Source organism: Phacochoerus africanus, chromosome 2 (genome assembly GCF_016906955.1).
Source record: "Phacochoerus africanus isolate WHEZ1 chromosome 2, ROS_Pafr_v1, whole genome shotgun sequence".
In the NCBI taxonomy this organism is placed as follows: Eukaryota; Metazoa; Chordata; class Mammalia; order Artiodactyla; family Suidae; genus Phacochoerus; species Phacochoerus africanus.
Window position 1 is genome coordinate 44,749,549 of NC_062545.1, and position 16,530 is coordinate 44,766,078.

General features: G+C 38.5%; 1 protein-coding gene across 1 annotated transcript in view; it reads right to left on the minus strand.

Moving 5' to 3' along the window:
* Positions 1 to 1,278: 1,278 nt before the first annotated feature.
* RFX6 (regulatory factor X6) overlaps positions 1,279 to 16,530 on the minus strand; it is a 57,673-nt gene continuing 42,421 nt past the window's right edge. The window contains exons 11-19 of the mRNA XM_047759804.1: positions 15,269 to 15,428; positions 13,313 to 13,457; positions 11,872 to 11,981; positions 10,775 to 10,892; positions 9,214 to 9,336; positions 8,352 to 8,558; positions 6,448 to 6,960; positions 5,360 to 5,572; positions 1,279 to 2,697 (exon numbers count right to left, since the gene is read on the minus strand). Of these exons, the coding sequence (XP_047615760.1) occupies positions 2,522 to 2,697; positions 5,360 to 5,572; positions 6,448 to 6,960; positions 8,352 to 8,558; positions 9,214 to 9,336; positions 10,775 to 10,892; positions 11,872 to 11,981; positions 13,313 to 13,457; positions 15,269 to 15,428 (1,765 nt within the window). The 3' untranslated portion in view covers positions 1,279 to 2,521. The remainder of the gene's footprint in view (positions 2,698 to 5,359; positions 5,573 to 6,447; positions 6,961 to 8,351; positions 8,559 to 9,213; positions 9,337 to 10,774; positions 10,893 to 11,871; positions 11,982 to 13,312; positions 13,458 to 15,268; positions 15,429 to 16,530) is intronic.

Consider the following 16,530-nt stretch of genomic DNA (forward strand, 5'->3'; position numbering starts at 1 on the left):
ATTATTTACCTGGTGCAATATGCAGAATAGTCCCGCAAACCAAAGAACTGTCCTATCTGAAAGCCAATTGAGAACCACTGTTACATCTCCAGTAAACTACCAGGTAGCTCGCTACCTGGGGAAAAGAGCAAGTTCGTGTTCTCGATGTCAAAATTCATCACCTTGTTATGATGCACATGAAACCCAGATGGTGCTCACTTGCCTTGTGAGCTTCGTCCTGCTCCGATAGTTCCCCTCACCTTAAAATTAAGGGTGGGAAAGAGTATCAATATAGGGTCAACTGTTTACACTGAAATGCTTTGCAAATAGTGTTAAGGAAAACTTTAGAGCCTCTAGGCAGTCACCAGTCCTTCAGTGTCCTTGAAATGATGCTCATGTCTCTTTGAAATGATGCCTATGCTTCCTTTCTCTCTCCCTCCTCACTCACTCTTCTTTCCCATAGTTTCTGCATTTATCTGCTGGGCACCTGGATGAGAGAAACAGCTCCACCCCCCAAGTCCTATTATTAGGCTAATTCTTCTCCTAATATGTCTACCTCCCCCCAGCTGCTGCTAGATGTTCCCTAAATATCATTTCCCCACGTTGATTTTTTACTCAAAAATCTTTAGTTGAGCTTCTACTTCCTATCATGACTTCATCATTACATCAAAACATATTAAAGTAGGAGTTCCCGTCATGGCTCAGTGGTTAACAAATCTGACTAGGAACCATGAGGTTTTGGGTTGTCAGTGGGTTAAGGATCCTGCGTTGCCATGAGCTGTGGTGTAGGTTGCAGATGTGGTCGGATCCCACGTTGCTGTGGCCCTGATGTAGGCTGGCAGCTACAGCTCCGATTAGACCCCTAGCCTGGGAACCTCCATATGCTGCCGGAGCGGCCCTAGAAATGGCAAAAAGACAAAAAACAAATGAACAAACAAACAAAAAACTTATTAAAGTAATGACACTGTCTTTTTTGTCTCTGTATTTTTTCATCTTTGTATTGTCCGTTGTGTCTGATGGAAAATATATGATGACTATATATTTAATTCCCACACAATGGAAATTTCATTCTCAATGTTTCAGACTTATGTCCCAATACGTCTTAAAGCTTTTTGTTTTCTCCTTCAGCCCAGTCACATTAATTTCACTCTCCTTTTTATTCTCATGATATTACCATGACAAAGAATAGGACGTTTAGTTTGCTATTTCTCATGATCTGGTTGTTGTAAAGTGTTTCTGCTAATTAGTTAGCTCATAAACCACAAACTACTGAGCAAATGGTAGCAACACTCCCACAAGTCCACAGGTAATTGTTTATTGCTTGCTGAAAACAATTTCACAGTTTGTCTTGACCAAATTACATCATGATGTATCATGGGTGTTTGGAGCTTACAGATCTTTGTATAATGTAACCAGGGCTTACAGTATGACTCAATCCTTAATATACATCATAGGAGGCCCATCATGAGACTATAAAAGAAGCCTATAAAGTTAATGGAAATTTCCAGTTATAGGCCATGAGTCTTATAGCACACCTTTCAGTTAAGATACATGAAAAAGAAAAAAAAAAGATAAATGGTGTATCAAATTGTATTAATTTATATGTAATGAATCTTTCACTTCTAAGTTTGTTTTCGCCTCCAGATGATCCTTGATCACTCATTCATTCTCAGTTTCTAAGCAAAGTACTCAAAGACTGCTTCCACATCTGTAGAAATTCAGTCTTCAAGTCACAATTTCTCTATATTTATATGCATGTATCTGATATACAAATGTTCTGAAACTATTGTATTTTTACCAACAATTTTCACTCTTTGATACACAAAGGAGCTTTGCCTGCAAATCCCCAGCATTCTTTAGAAACAGTACCAGCCCTGAAAGCAACCAAGCCTTAAAAAAATTCTATACTTATTTCTTCCTATCTTTTTGAAATAAAGCATTTTTAATCTCCATTCAGTTACATAGACTCAGGATACTGCTATGTAACAGAAATCATCATACTAATGCACAGAAATTGAAGGTTAAGAAACTTTGGTCTAGGCTGAATTGAATTAAGTCTTGACCTTGTAAACATTTCCATAGGAGGTAGACCATACACATTTGACTTTTTGTCAAATAAGGGATAGTAAACAATGATTCTGAGATCCTAATAAATTAAAGGCATTTTAAAGGCATTAAATAAACATTTCTTTCTTTTTTTGGAAACCAACAATGAAACAGCACAGAGATTTTCAATAAGTTAAGTGGTGAAATATTAAACTTCGTAGTTTAAATGTCTGCATCTTCAAAGCTTCACTGGTTCCATTTGATAATGTTTGAAACTATGGCTAATAATGAGACACATTCAAAATAGTTTGTGTGCAAGGCACACTCTGCATGTATTTCCATTCACTATGGGGTTGTCCATAACTTTGTACAGCGACCTGAAAAACAATATCCTGCCTCTGGATATTCCATTTTCTCTCTCCAACAGCAGTGTGAGTGGATAGGATTTGAGGAGTCGAGATTTCTAAAGTTTCAAGCCCCATCCGGGGTTGTTGGTTTAAATGCCTCCAGCTGCTGTTCCCATGAACACAGTGTTGATGGGTGGTAGAGAGGGTACCATTTCTCTACCACTTGCTCCATGGGAGTCCAGACTTTCTTGAGCTGGATACTGATTTGAAGTTCCATACATACACTGGGAGGAGGAGGAAGGAATTGGGGTTTGCAAGCTTGAAGCTGTAAGGAAAAATATAATCGGCAGTTGAAAATTGACTGACATGTTCTTTTCTCTGCAAAATGAAGGCCACTCACGTTAAGCCTTTGTTTTTACTTGTGCATTTAGCACACATCTCTCTGCTAAATTTGAGCGTGTATGGTTTCTCAGAGCAATCCTTATCTTTTTCTCCACTTTCCCCCTTGCTCTTCTCCCATCAATTATTCCTTCTTTCACGCATTTCACAAAGAAAACTCAATTTCTAAAATTAAATTCAGACAACTTTATCACCAAACTCTATCCCCAGACGGCCTCCTCTTTCCATCCATACCTCCACAACTGTAGCTCCAATGACCATCTTCTCTTACCTGGACCAACACAGCAATCTCCTAACTAGTCTCATGTCCCTCACCTTTGCTTGCCCCACCTCTCTTCTGCAGAGCAGCCAGCATCATCTTGCAGAAGTGTATATCAAACTGTCCTTCTTCTCAGATACTACAATGACTTCCCATTCCTCCAAAGCCCAAGCTCCTTGCCCTGGTTCATAACACCCCAGGTGAACTGGTCTCTGCCTTCTGATTTATTTTAACCCCCTCTCCTCATTCACTATGCTCAAAACACATTGGTCTTCTCTCCGCCTATTGAATTTTCCCAAAGTGTTCCCATATCGGAGACTCTGCACCTTCCCATTTCTTCTGTCTGCACCCCACCATCAGATCTTCACATCATTGCCCCATTCTTAACACTCAGCTTTCCACTCAAATGTTTCTGCCTCAGGATTGCTTTCTTAACTACGTTACCTAAAGCAGCTCCTCCATTCCTATCTGTCATTTTACCCACTAATCGACTTGAGAATACCTGAAAATATCTTGTTTTGTTTTGTTTTGTTTTAGGGCCACACCTGCGGCATATGGAGATCCCCAGGCTAGGGGTAGAATCACAACTGTAGCTGCTGGCCTAGGCCAAAGCCACAGCAACTAGGGATCTGAGCCGCATCTGTGACCTACACCACAGCTCATAGCAATGCTGGATCCTTAACCCACTGAACAAGGCCAGGGATCGAACCTGCATCCTCATGGATGCCAGTCAGATTTGTTTCCACTGAGCCACCACAGGAACTCCCTGAAATAATCTTTTTAAGTGCATTTGTTTATATTTTCACTGCCACATCTCTCCCCACTGGAATGTAAACTTGTTATAGGCAGGAACTCTGTCCTGATCACTACCATAACCTAACACCTAAAATGAGGTTTGGCACATAGTAGGTTCTCAAAAATTTTGACTAACTGGCTGACACTGTTTCTTACATTTTGGCTGCTGCCTTCTCAGTGCTGTCTTTCTTATTTTTCTAAGTACCATCTTCTCTGCCACTAAAAACCAGGCTTTGTAACTAAGGAAATATAGTTATAGATCCTAATTCCCCTTTTGCTACTTACCCAACTACTCTATTCCCTCTTTTAACCAAGAGCCCCTCTTTGAAATTTACTTGCCAGCCAACCCTGCCGACTAGTACCGTGCTACACCCAAGCTATGTTCCATCAACCCTTCCACTATCTCTACAAGTAAACAGAACTAATAGTAACAATAGCAACACTGTACATTTTAGTCTCAGAGTGAGAAAACTTCCTGAAGTGGAATTTTCTGCTTCATTAGAGTAACCTAGAAGCAATGACCATCTGCAGATGGCATGAGATGAGCTGGTGACTCTGCTCAGGGAACATCTGTGATGGTCACAGGAAAGGAAAAGGTGCTTCCTATTGAATTATTGGAAAAATACACCGAGTGAGGAGAGATGGAATTTGTCTCATTTTCCATTCTGCTCTGTTTGGGTGTCAATGCCCTCTACTTACGCTCATCTGAAACCAATTCCATTGGGAAATTTCAGTCATCTCCTGCAAACATTAACACTCTGCCTCGATGCCTACATGGATATACACTTGCTTTGTGATACCTTATTAGTGGTTTTAGAAACTCAAATATGCATTTGTTACTGCCCCTTTTTTCAACTCACTGACTCACTGAGTGACGACTATGTGGCAGGCACTTTGCTGGGTGCTGGTGATACATCGAGTAGAAGCTGCAGTATTTTCTTAGGGACATCAACCTGATTGGAATAAGATGCTAGGCGACTTCATGGAAAACATACAGTTTTGCTCATTTTTACTTAAAATGTATGTTATAGAATCAAAACGCAGTGAAGGTGCTACAGAGGTGTCTGATCACATTTTACATACAACTGAGAAAATGATAGTAACTTTCATCACATGCCACTGTTTTTTAAAACTTGGAGTGGTTTTAGGCTACTGATGGATATTATGGGTCCAAAGAACAACGCTTGGCACTGCCTGTTCCCAACAGTGACCAAGAGAGAGTGGGAAAAAGATGTCATTATTGCCCTTGTAAAATTTATAGTTTTTTAAGACTGAATTTGACAGGTTACATTAATTTTTTGCAGACATAACGAGTGCCAGATATTCTTTTTGGAAAGAATAACAGATCTAGCAGTAGGTTGCCTGGTGACATGTATACTGATAGATGTAAGACTATTACTAACAGATTAAAAAAAAGTAAGTTCAGATCCAAAGTGATAAATCAACTGTGGGAACATGAATCCCCAGTTAATACTGCAGGCCTCATGTTAACAACTTTTTAAAGATGTTTTCAAGAACTACTAATATAATTTACCTACTACTGGAGTTCGACATGCAACTGAAGGAGAGGTGTCTGTGTAAAACGAGCTGGTCTGTTTTCTAGTGCTGTCGTCTAAAATGTTAAGGGGATCGTGGATGTCACTGTAGGGGGGCAGCGAGCGAACACTGCTGATGACAGAGACATGTTGATTCACCATCGATCCAAGTCTGTGAGACTCTGGGTAGTTCATATTGCTTCCATAGTACCCTATAACAGAAAATGTTGAGAATGTAGAGTTAACTTAGTACAAATAACATTCCAGGAAGAAAAAAGAAAAGGCAAGGTAATAGGATAGAGCTTTAAAACTAGCATACTGTAAATATTACATTTACATCTACATCTACGGTACTGTCGGATTTGTGCTTACATATGGATATGCTTCACTATGTTACTTTTTGTTTTAAATAACACATAGGAGTGAGTGTGTTATTAATTTTGAGATATGACTACCTCTCCCATATTTCCTTTACTAAATTAACAATATCTGCTTATGAAGAAAAAACCACCATTAGCCTCTCGCAAAGATTACACTACTTGTCAAACATCAATTTTATTTACAGATCCATGTTTCTGGGAGAAGGACTGGTGTACCCCGAGGAGAGCGGCATCAGGGCAGCTTCTGCATAGAGCCTAGTTTGGTGGCTGAATAAGTCTATAGATCTTCCCAACTCAATAACTTCAAGTGTCTTGTCAGCCTAATAAGAGGCACTGTTGGGTCCTCATCTCTTAGATCTGATGCTCATTTTCCAGAAAACAAAAAAACAAAATAAAACTTATTTACTAAAAATATTTTCAAAGGACAGAACATACTTCTTTGGGGCCATTAAGCTTGGTCTCAAACATACAGTTTGACACAGTATTTTTTCATCACATGTGGTATTCAGAAGGGCAACTTTAATAAAGTCACAAGAACCAATGGTATATTTGTATGTGGCAGAAATTAGCTCCAAATGTCTAAGATTCCATAATCTTTAGAAAGCTCTAGTGAGATGACACCTAAATCAATGAAGGTGGAACTGAACCCCTGATTTTGCCTATTGCCATCTCAAAAGCTAAGAAGAATTCTTTAAAAATTTCAATACCATTAGGTGAATTAGGAGGCAATGTTGCTCCTTGGCAGCTGGCAGCCCCTGCACTGCTCAGGAAGTTGAAGCTTCCTGTATTTAAAAACTGCATACTGTGGGAATCTTGGCCATGTGGGGATGGTCCATAGCCGGAAGGTGGTCGAGAGCTATATGGGGACCCCGTGCAGCTGCCACCAAAGAAGTCTCTAGAAAGCTGCTGTTCACTCCAGGCCATGCATCGACCATGCTCGGGGCGATGAGGATAGAGTCCCGATGCGGGGTGTGGCTGTGCTCTAAACACTGTCTGATAGTTAGAGTTGGTCCCATAGAAGTCATGATTGGCTTGAGGGAGAGCAGGATAAATAGGCTCGGAGTACGCTGAGCAGTGTGAGGGGGCTGACAGCACTGGACCCACACTTGGCGGTCTCCCTGCCATCGGTCCCTGGTTAATGACGCTTCCTCGGCTTGCCATGGCTGGAGAAATGGGTGGTGTCATCAGATGACCAGAGCTCTGCGAAAGCTCCATTTGACCTGGAGAAAAATTACCAGAGCATTCATTAGTGGCAAATTAGAATACTTGGGCTCATATCTTTTAAAATTACTCACAAGATTTATGAATGCACAGTTTTTTCCAACTTAGTTCATTTTTAACCTCCAAAAATAACAGGACTGTGGACCTACAAAACTCTAGGTTTAAAAAGCATCATCACGACATGTATTTATTCACAACTATGGCAACTTTGGGAGTTAGTGACGACGGAGGGAAGTCTGGGATGACTTCATCCTTCCATGCGTATAAAGATGATTAGAGCTCAAGCTTGGGAAGGGCAAGGGGGCAGATGGTCTGCTATGCACATTTCTCCATAATTAAAAAACAAGCTGAGTGTCGAATGGTTTGGAGTTTAGGGTAAAAGAAAAAGGCAGTAATGTCAAAATGACCATAGCTTCAAAGCAGCCTATGCAAAACGTCATGCAGGACTTCCCGTTGTGGCTCAGCAGCAACAAACCTGAGTACTATCCATGAGGATGTGGGTTTGAACCCTGGCCTTACTCAGTTAAGGATCCAGCGTTTCTGTGAGCTGTGGTGTAAGTTGTAGATGCAGCTAGAAGTTCCTGTGGCTCTGCCTGTGGCATAGGCCTGTAGCTGCAGTTATGATTCAACCCCTAGCCTGGGAACTTCCATATGCCATGGGTGTGGCCCTAAAAAGACAACAAATAAACAAAAACCTTCATGCAAACCCCACTGGTGAGCAGTGAGTTATGAATGCCACCAAATCTCTGGGCTCCCAATTTCCCACTAGTGGAATTAGGCCCCTGAACTATAAAACCCTTCCAGGCCCAAAATTCTGAGTGTCCAATGATGTAAGGTATATAGAAGGGGTTTCAAAGAAGACATAAAGCAATAAACTAGCAACTAGTAGCTAATTTAAGCCATAAACATTCAGACTAACAGAAAAGGGATCCTAGACCAAAGAGGAAAATTACTGTAATTGTTACCCTCAAATAGCTGAATCCACTTTGTAATTAAGGAGAAAGAAAGTCTCCTCAAAATTCAAACATGAATAAGCAGCTCATATTTTTTTGACCTTTAAAGCATCTTAAGAATTTTGTGGACACCTACTCTACTTTTTTTCTTTTTTCATTCCACTGGATGAAAATAACGAGTTATTTGTATTTCTGGTAGAACTAAGAGAGTAGGTGAAAGTGTGATACTGAGCTTAAAAATAGTATTGATGAAAATGGGAATGACAAACATTGAAAAATCACAAAAATAGTTATTATTATTATTTATTATTAGTCAACAAAGATAAGTCTTTATTCTTGGAACACCTGGAGGTTACCAGTTTTAAGAACACAAAGGAATAGGTTCCTGTGAGACATACTGAAGCCCAAGTGGTTTTCCTGGTTGTTTCACAGCCTACCTGTGAGTGGCATATTGTCTGTATTCCCAGAAGGGAATGGGTGCAGTGAAGAAGTTAAGCCTCCAGGTTGACTGGATGACAGAGGGAGATAAGTTGTTTCTACATGGCTTTCATTCTTCACAGCATCACTGGGAACAGTGCTCCCTTTATTACGGTTGGCCAGAAAGCATGAACTTGGAGAAGCAGTGAAGGCAGCTTTACTTGCATCTGGAAAGATTTTTTTTTTAAAATAGGAAAGTTAACATCTTTCTCACATTCCTAGTAGAAAAGTCCAAGTTAAAAGACCTGAAAATGTTCTAGTTGCATCATAACTCTGGAAACTCCTGAGAAATGTTTTCCATGGGAAATAAAACAGGTCTTTGGTCTTGGCAGTGGTACTCGTTTTTAACTGTATACTTGTGGGTGTAAGGTGTGTCTGGGGGTACTAAATAATTTGCTCTGTAGTAAACAGGCTTCAAAATGCAAGTCATCACATCCCAGATAGATCTGTTTCCTTCCTTCTCTATATTCCTTGGGAACTTATCCCTACACCATTTGTAAGGAGGTATAGTACATGCGTTGTCTTGAATTACAGTGATTTTTTGCTACTGTAGTCACTTCTCAAATTTTATCTAAGTTCTCAGAAGTTAAAAATATTGATCTGTATTCTTCAGAGTTTCCAGGAAAGTACCTTGACTACCCTATGCATCAATGAAGGGAAGAAAGCACAGGGCTCTGTGAGTGTTAATATCCTGTGTTAGTAGTGACATCATGAAGGAAGACTCTGAGACTGTTATAAAATCCACTTAATGTGTGCTTAAAAACTCCCAAACTTAGGTTTCAACAAAGAAATATGCAAAACAAGATATACATTTTAAATTACCTGAATTCTTCATATACTTGTCCAATAAATTCTGTAACTCCTGCTCTTTGTCATTATTAAATTGGGTCTCCATGGCCAGCAGAATGTATTCATCAAGAAGCATTCGGATCAAATGGAAGGAACCTTGTTTATGGATGGGGAAGGGGGAGAGGGCATTGTGAGATGAAATAAGGGAGAGAAAGAGAAGTCAAGTTATCTTTGTGACCATCTCGCAACACTTCACAAGGAGCAACTGAAATAAACAAACACTTGTTGGACTTTAAATGACCTGCTAAGACCAACATGCTTAACTTGGGCCTCTAATCTTTCTGTGTACCGCCTGCCCAGCTCACTGTGTGTACTGTCCTGCCAGCTCTTTGGCCACTAATTACATCAAAGGAAAATACGGATGAAAGTGAGACATGCTTTATGCTTTAAGAGGGCACACACTGGAGTGTGATAAGCTTTAACCTGAGGAGAATGAGCTCTACTCTGCTCTATTTCTGTTTACTTTGTACTAAATAATTAGACAATGGCCAGCATGGTCTGAAAAAAGTGTCAAGTAAGAAGATGTCTTTCTAACCTGGAACCAAATGCTCTTTCATTTGAAAAAAAGGAAAAGAGTAATTTTCATGTGGAAGATGTCCTAGAAAACCTTAAACTTACTTTTACTATTCAACAGATTTCCCAACAAGTCTTTTTTCATAATAAAGTCAGGTTTAAATGCTGTATAATTTAAGAAACCTTAAATAGAAGCAAGCTGTTTCAAATAGACTCAATATATTTTGTTCGTCCCTCAATATAAGTTCACTGATTTTATCAAATGCTGTTGAAAATCAAATAAAGACAGTTTTCTTAATTGCAACTACTTTACAATGTGATGATTTCTCAAAATGCAACTACTAAATGCAGAAGTACTGTCCATGAGATAGCACTATAATTACAAACTAGGAGTCTAAGAAATTTTAGGGAAAAGAAGGTATTCAATTTTTGAAAAAGCTAACTTGACTCAATTTTTCATAAGTTGTATAGATCAGGAAAGATGGTTCAGAAACTTATGACAGCATGTCTTCTAAGCTGCTCTTTGATTCTTGGAGTACAGCTATGCGGGTTCCTGGAAAAGATGCAAACATTTGCCATATTGCAATGAATAGTGCCTTTGGAAAATAATGTATTAATTATTGTTTATTTGTTTGTTTAACAAAGAAAATTTATCCAAGCACTGATGAAGTATAAAGGTGATAGCTGCTATTTATTGTGTTTACCGGGTGTTAGGCAATGTGGTCTTATTTATATCACCTCATTCAAGAGCCTATATAACCCAATGAAAGAAATATTCTTCCACTTCTACAATGAGCAGACTAACTTGGGCGAAAGCCAAGCCAAAGAGAAGCAGTGTTAGGAGTTAACCCTGCAAGTGATCTGATTCCAAAACCCAGGCTAATAACTACCTTTCTCTATTGGCTCAGTAGTCAAATGTGAGAAGTGACAGTGCCACATGTTTAAAAATTGATAGGAAATGTGACTGACAAATGAATGATATAATTTATCTAAGAAGAGTTTTATAAAGCACTTAAGATACCAAAACTGGATGCATTGTTCAAGGTGAGATTATGCATTACTCGAGCACCAAAAAAGCTCCACTTCAGCAGAAAGTCTTGAGCCCTCTTTTTTAACGATCTTCCATTCTGTTTGCTGGTCTAAAAGTAAAGTGACAAAATGAAACTATAAAAATCTGTCATCTCATTATTACATGCTTCCTACATGTGATCAAACAGTAGATAAACTTTCTGACAAATGGACAGATGGCAAGGCATGCCATTTTATCATCAAATAAAATGAGTTGTTCTGGGATTTTCATTTTTGATCTGTCTTTGCTGCCATTTTTAAGGTTAACAGATCTTTATTCACTATGTCTTTGTCACCTAATAGAACTGGACAACAAAATGAAATAATTTACAAAGTATTTTCTCTCTTAATTTTCCTTTGACAGAGCTTTAAAAAGAGCAGAAGGTGAAGTGTGAAGGAAAGGTTATGTATTTCTGTGAATGATTAACTCTGACTTCTCTGGTCCTGAATGATAATCTGTTTTCCTTCCAGGAGAAAAAAAAGGTCCTTACACTATAACTAGTTTCCTTGATATGGAATGGCTAACACCAACTGGTGATGGATATATTTGTTCTTATGGCCTTGTTTCATGATGGATGACTTGAAGGTTAACTGAAAGAGTTGAAGAAACCACATAGAAAACACAAAATACTGAGCTCCTAGAATTTAAAAATGTAGATATTTAAAATCATATTTTCTGTCAGCTTTTATGAAAGTGTGATTTTTAAGAAAAGGGCCAGATCTTTCCAGCTTTTCAGTTTCTCTCTCACTATTGATGTTACTCCACTGTAACTTTACTGACTGGTAGGGAAGGCATAGTGTCTTGTAGTCTGTCCAAAAATGATAAGCAGAATTCGATCTATGCCTAGTGCTCTCAAATCTGCCATATGTCTAACCATGATATTTGATTTGCCTTATTTGCAGGGTTTCAAAAGCTTTTCAAAGCATTTTTACACACAGCCTGTTGCCATCCCCCACCATTCAAGCATTCAAGAAATTATAGCCAGTTTAGCATTTAGCATTATCCAAAAAAAAATTATTTTTAGAATTTTTTTTTTCATTGAAAAATACCTTAATAACTCTCTGTTCTACCACAGTATCCAACCATTCGATAAAAGCCTCCACAGTGGCATTCTTCTTAAGCAGATCTTTCAGTTCTTGGAACACAGTGATAGAGTCATCTACCACGCAAAAAGAAAAAAAAAAAAGAAAGCAGACTATCATGCTCTACTTTGAACCCAAGAGAAAACCTAAAACTAGAAATTATTAATAATCGTATAACATAAAAAGGAATGACAGGTAAATATGTTAAAGAAATCAATTTTATATCCTGAAAATGCTTAACAAAAAATCCTTAGTTCTTTACTTTTCAAAATTTTCATCATAAGTGTATCTGTCTTGGTATATATTGAAATACAAATTTATATTTATACACTAGGGAAGAATAAGTTGTCACTAGCGATGATTATTCATTTTGATAATGAATAATAATGAAATGTAGTGCTTTCATTAAATGCAACAGATTAGTTGAAAGCTAAGGAATCAAGTAAGTTAGACCTGTGAATTTCCTGCTTTCTGAAATATCCTTTTTCTTTAGCAAAAATTAAATTCTGCCCTGAAGAATTATGCCATTTAAATGAATAATCTTTTATCATGTAAAAGTCAAAGGGGCAGTTTAGAACTATCATTTTATTAAAGAGTTTGAGGTTTACTGAATCCCAGAGGGTAATATAATATTATGTTAGGAAATAGAAAGCAGGGCTGAGGCTGAGGTTGAACCATCCCAAGAGCAGTGTGCTATAGCCTATAGGAGGCTGCACTTTTTTGTCTTTTCAGAGAGAAATGGTGGGAGAAAGAGTGGGTTGTTATCACTTGAAAATGGAACCTGATTGTCTGGCCACACCTACTAGCTTGGTAAACTCTGTTAGATTGTCCAAACCTGAGCAGGGGATTTCTGCTTTGAAAAACAGTATTGCATTGAGATTTTTTGATATGTGTTATGTCCCATAGGATGCCAAGAGTGTGAAACACACAGAAATGTGTATGCATATAACCTAAAACTCATGAAAACTCACAAAACTCAAAACCTATTTTGATTATTTCCAGGTTCCTATCTATCTAGGTTATTTCTAGGCCAGGAGATTATGGAGGGCTTTTATTTTCTTCTTAATATTTTCTGTATTTTCCAGGTTTTTCACAACCATAAGCACAACTGTTTTTAAAATAGAGAATAACTTTTTAAAATTAAAAATATTTCTGTTAAACCGGATTTCTCAAACAGATATGATTTTGTAGTCCGAGGGGACATTTGGTTGTGTCTGGTGAATATGTGGTTGTCCCAATTTCAGGAGGTTGCTATTGCCATGTAGGGGGTAGCAGCCAGAGGCGCTGCTCAACATCCTTCAACACATGGCACAGAGCCCCCACTGCCCCATCAAAGAGTTATCCAGCCCAAGACTTTGACAATGCTGAGGTTGGGAGACCTTGCTCTCAACAAAGAGAGGAGACTTACATTCGGTGTAGATATCAGAGTCAGTGTCTGTGCTGCCTGAAATGGTGAGAAGGGCCTGAGATCCAATACTGTTCAAGTCAACTTTCTCAATATCAGATACCATAGAATTCACGACATGCTGGTCAAAGAGAGCTGGTCTGGCGATCTGCATCAAGAAAGTAAAAAAGAGGAGTTCCCGTCGTGGCTCAGTTGTTAACCAATCTGACTAGGAACCATGAGGTTGCAGGTTTGATCCCTGGCCTTGCTCAGTGGGTTAAGGATCCGGCGTTGCCATGAGCTGTGGTGTAGGTCCCAGACGCGGCTCAGATCCTGCGTTACTGTGGCTCTGATGTAGGCCGGTGGCCACAGCTCCAATGGGACCCCTAGCCTGGGAACCTCCATATGCTGCGGGAGCGGCCCTAGAAAAGGCGAAAAGACCAAAAAAAAAAAAAAAAAAAGGAAAGTAAAAAAGATTCCAAACTGTATCACTGATCTTCCATCTAAAGAAAAGTTGTAGCTTCTAGAGAAAGTTGCTTGAGGAAAAGTACCATAAATAACTCCTCTTTTCTTATTTTAAAACTAAAAGCAGTATCTTTTAACAAGATCATTTCTGTTAAAGATTTGAAAACTGTTTTGAAATAAGAATTTTTTTTTAATCCACGGTCATAAAATGAGAATTTTACAGGGATTCCCACTGTGGTTCAGTGGGTTAAGGACCTGATGTTGTCTCTGTGAGGATGCAGGTTCCATCCCTGGCCTGGCTCAGTGGGTTAAGAATCCAGCATTGCTGGAAGCAGCAGCATAGGTCACAGATGAAGCCTGGATCTGGTGTTGCTGTGGCTGTGGGGTAGGCCGGCAGCTGCAGCTCTGATTTGACACCTGGCTAGGGAACTTCTATATACCGCAGGTGTGGCCATAAAAAGAAAAAAAAAAAAAGAATTTTACCACATTACATTTCTTATATGGAACTATTCCAGGCTAGTCTTTTAAAATTTAGGGGGCTAGAAACCTCCATAAAGCAAATAACCAGTTGATGGGAGGGGAAGTATATTTTAACAATATACAAACATGCAATTCTAACTTAAGAAATAATTTTTTCTTGCTATTTAAGGGAGTAATTTGAAACACACTGTGGGTTTTACAACATCATCTATCACATGGGCTCATTCTCCACAACTTATTAATTTTATTGATTGGATTCATTTATTGATTGAGTTCATGTGGCAAATAAGACTTTTACATTTTACATTGCGTTCAAAAGGTTTTATTCTTTTTCTTTTTTTATATAATGATTTTTTTCCATTATAGTTGGTTTATAGTGTCCTTTTTTACTTTCTGTTTTGAAAAAATTTAAAATTTACAAAAAAGGTGCAAAAATAGTGCAGAGTATGTACTTCTATCTGTATATACTCTTTATCCAGCTTCTCCTAATGTCATCATCTTACATAATTATTGGACATCACCCAAATCAGGAAATCAACATTGGTATGATACTCTTAACAAAACTACAGACAAATCTGAATTTCATCAGTGTTTCTGTGAATGTCCTTCTGTCCTAAGCATTCACTCTAGGATTTCACAATGCATTTAACTGCTCTCAACTTAGTCTTCAGTCTCTGAAAGTTCCTCAATCTTTGCTATCAGATGATTCAGTTTTTTTTGTTTTTTGCTTTTTTTTTCTCTTTTTGTCTTTTCCAGGGCCACACCTTGGCATATGGATGTTCCCAGTCTAAGGGTCTAATTGGAGCTGTATCCTCCAGCCTACACCAGAGCCACAGCAACTCAGGATCCAAGACGCGTCTGTGACCTACACCACAGCTCATGGAAACACTGGATCCCCAACCCACTGAGCAAGGCCAGGATCAAACCTGCAACTCTATGGTTCCTAGTCAGATTCATTAACCACTGAGCCACAATGGGAACTCCAGGTGATTCAGTTTTGATGTGGTGACATATACCCTCAGCTTATCAACATACCTGTGCAAGATGTAAGAAAGATGTTTGTCGTTTCAGAGATGATACAAATCTTCGTACAATAGGTATTTTCTTATCAGTCAGAGCTTCTGGCAAATTTTCCAAAGATGAAACAACCCACTGCTCCCAATTTTTAGCAAAATTTCTTATGTCTGCTAATAAACTACAAAATAAAACCCCAAAGAATAAAAAACTATGTATTAAATCTTAAATAGATCAAATGTATTAAATAAATATAATTTAATGGAGATATACTATTATTCTATGATTCCAAGAACATGACTTTGAGGTCAGACAGACCCAGCCTAGGTTTGCCATTTATCATCTTGGCCAAAATATTCAATCTCCTGGAGCTCCAGTTTCCTCATCTGTTAAATGGGAATAAGAATAGTAATCCATGTCACAGGATTATCATGAAGATTCCAGGAAATAATTCATAGAAGGTGCTCAGGTTAAAACCTGGCATGCCGAAAGTGATCATTTTATTGTTAGCAATATTAATGCATAATTCAAATATTTTCTATAAAGTATTTCTGCGAAAAGTAAGTGTGCACTTGATTTTGCCTATCTTGTTTTATTGAGAGATAAACATAGGGACCATAATATCATTTCAGGTTATTTAACATTTGTATCTAGTATTATAGTCTTATAATCCAAATGTAACTGTAGAATAAATTATTAGAAACACCTAATTGAAGGAACCTATTTAGAAAATTGCAGGAAGTTCCTGCTGTAATGCAGCAGGTTAAGAATCTGGTGGTATCTTTGAAAAGACTCAGGTGACAGTTGCGTCTGGGATTTGATCCCTGGCCTGGGAAATTTCATATACCACAGGGGTGGCCAAAAAAAAAAAAAAAGAAAATTGCAAGTGTTGGTTATGTATATATTCTGAAAACAAAAAAAATTAAAAATCAGTCAGCAGGCATTCCTGTCGTGGTGCAGCAGAAACGAATCTGACTAGGAACCATGAGGTTGTGGGTTCGATCCCTGGCCTCGCTCAGTGGGTTAAGGATCTGGCGTTGTCATGAGCTGTAGTGTAGGTTGAAGACACAGCTCAGATCTGGGGTTGCTGTGGCTATGGTGTAGGCCGGCAGCTGTAGCTCCGATTAGACCCCTACCCTGGGAACTTCCATATGCCCTGGTGCAGCCCTAAAAAGACCAAAGACAAAAAATAAAAAATAAAGTAAAAATTAGTCAACATCTCAACAATACACATCAAAATATATTTAGGATGGAGCAGTGACGTGGTACAGGGGGAAAAAAGG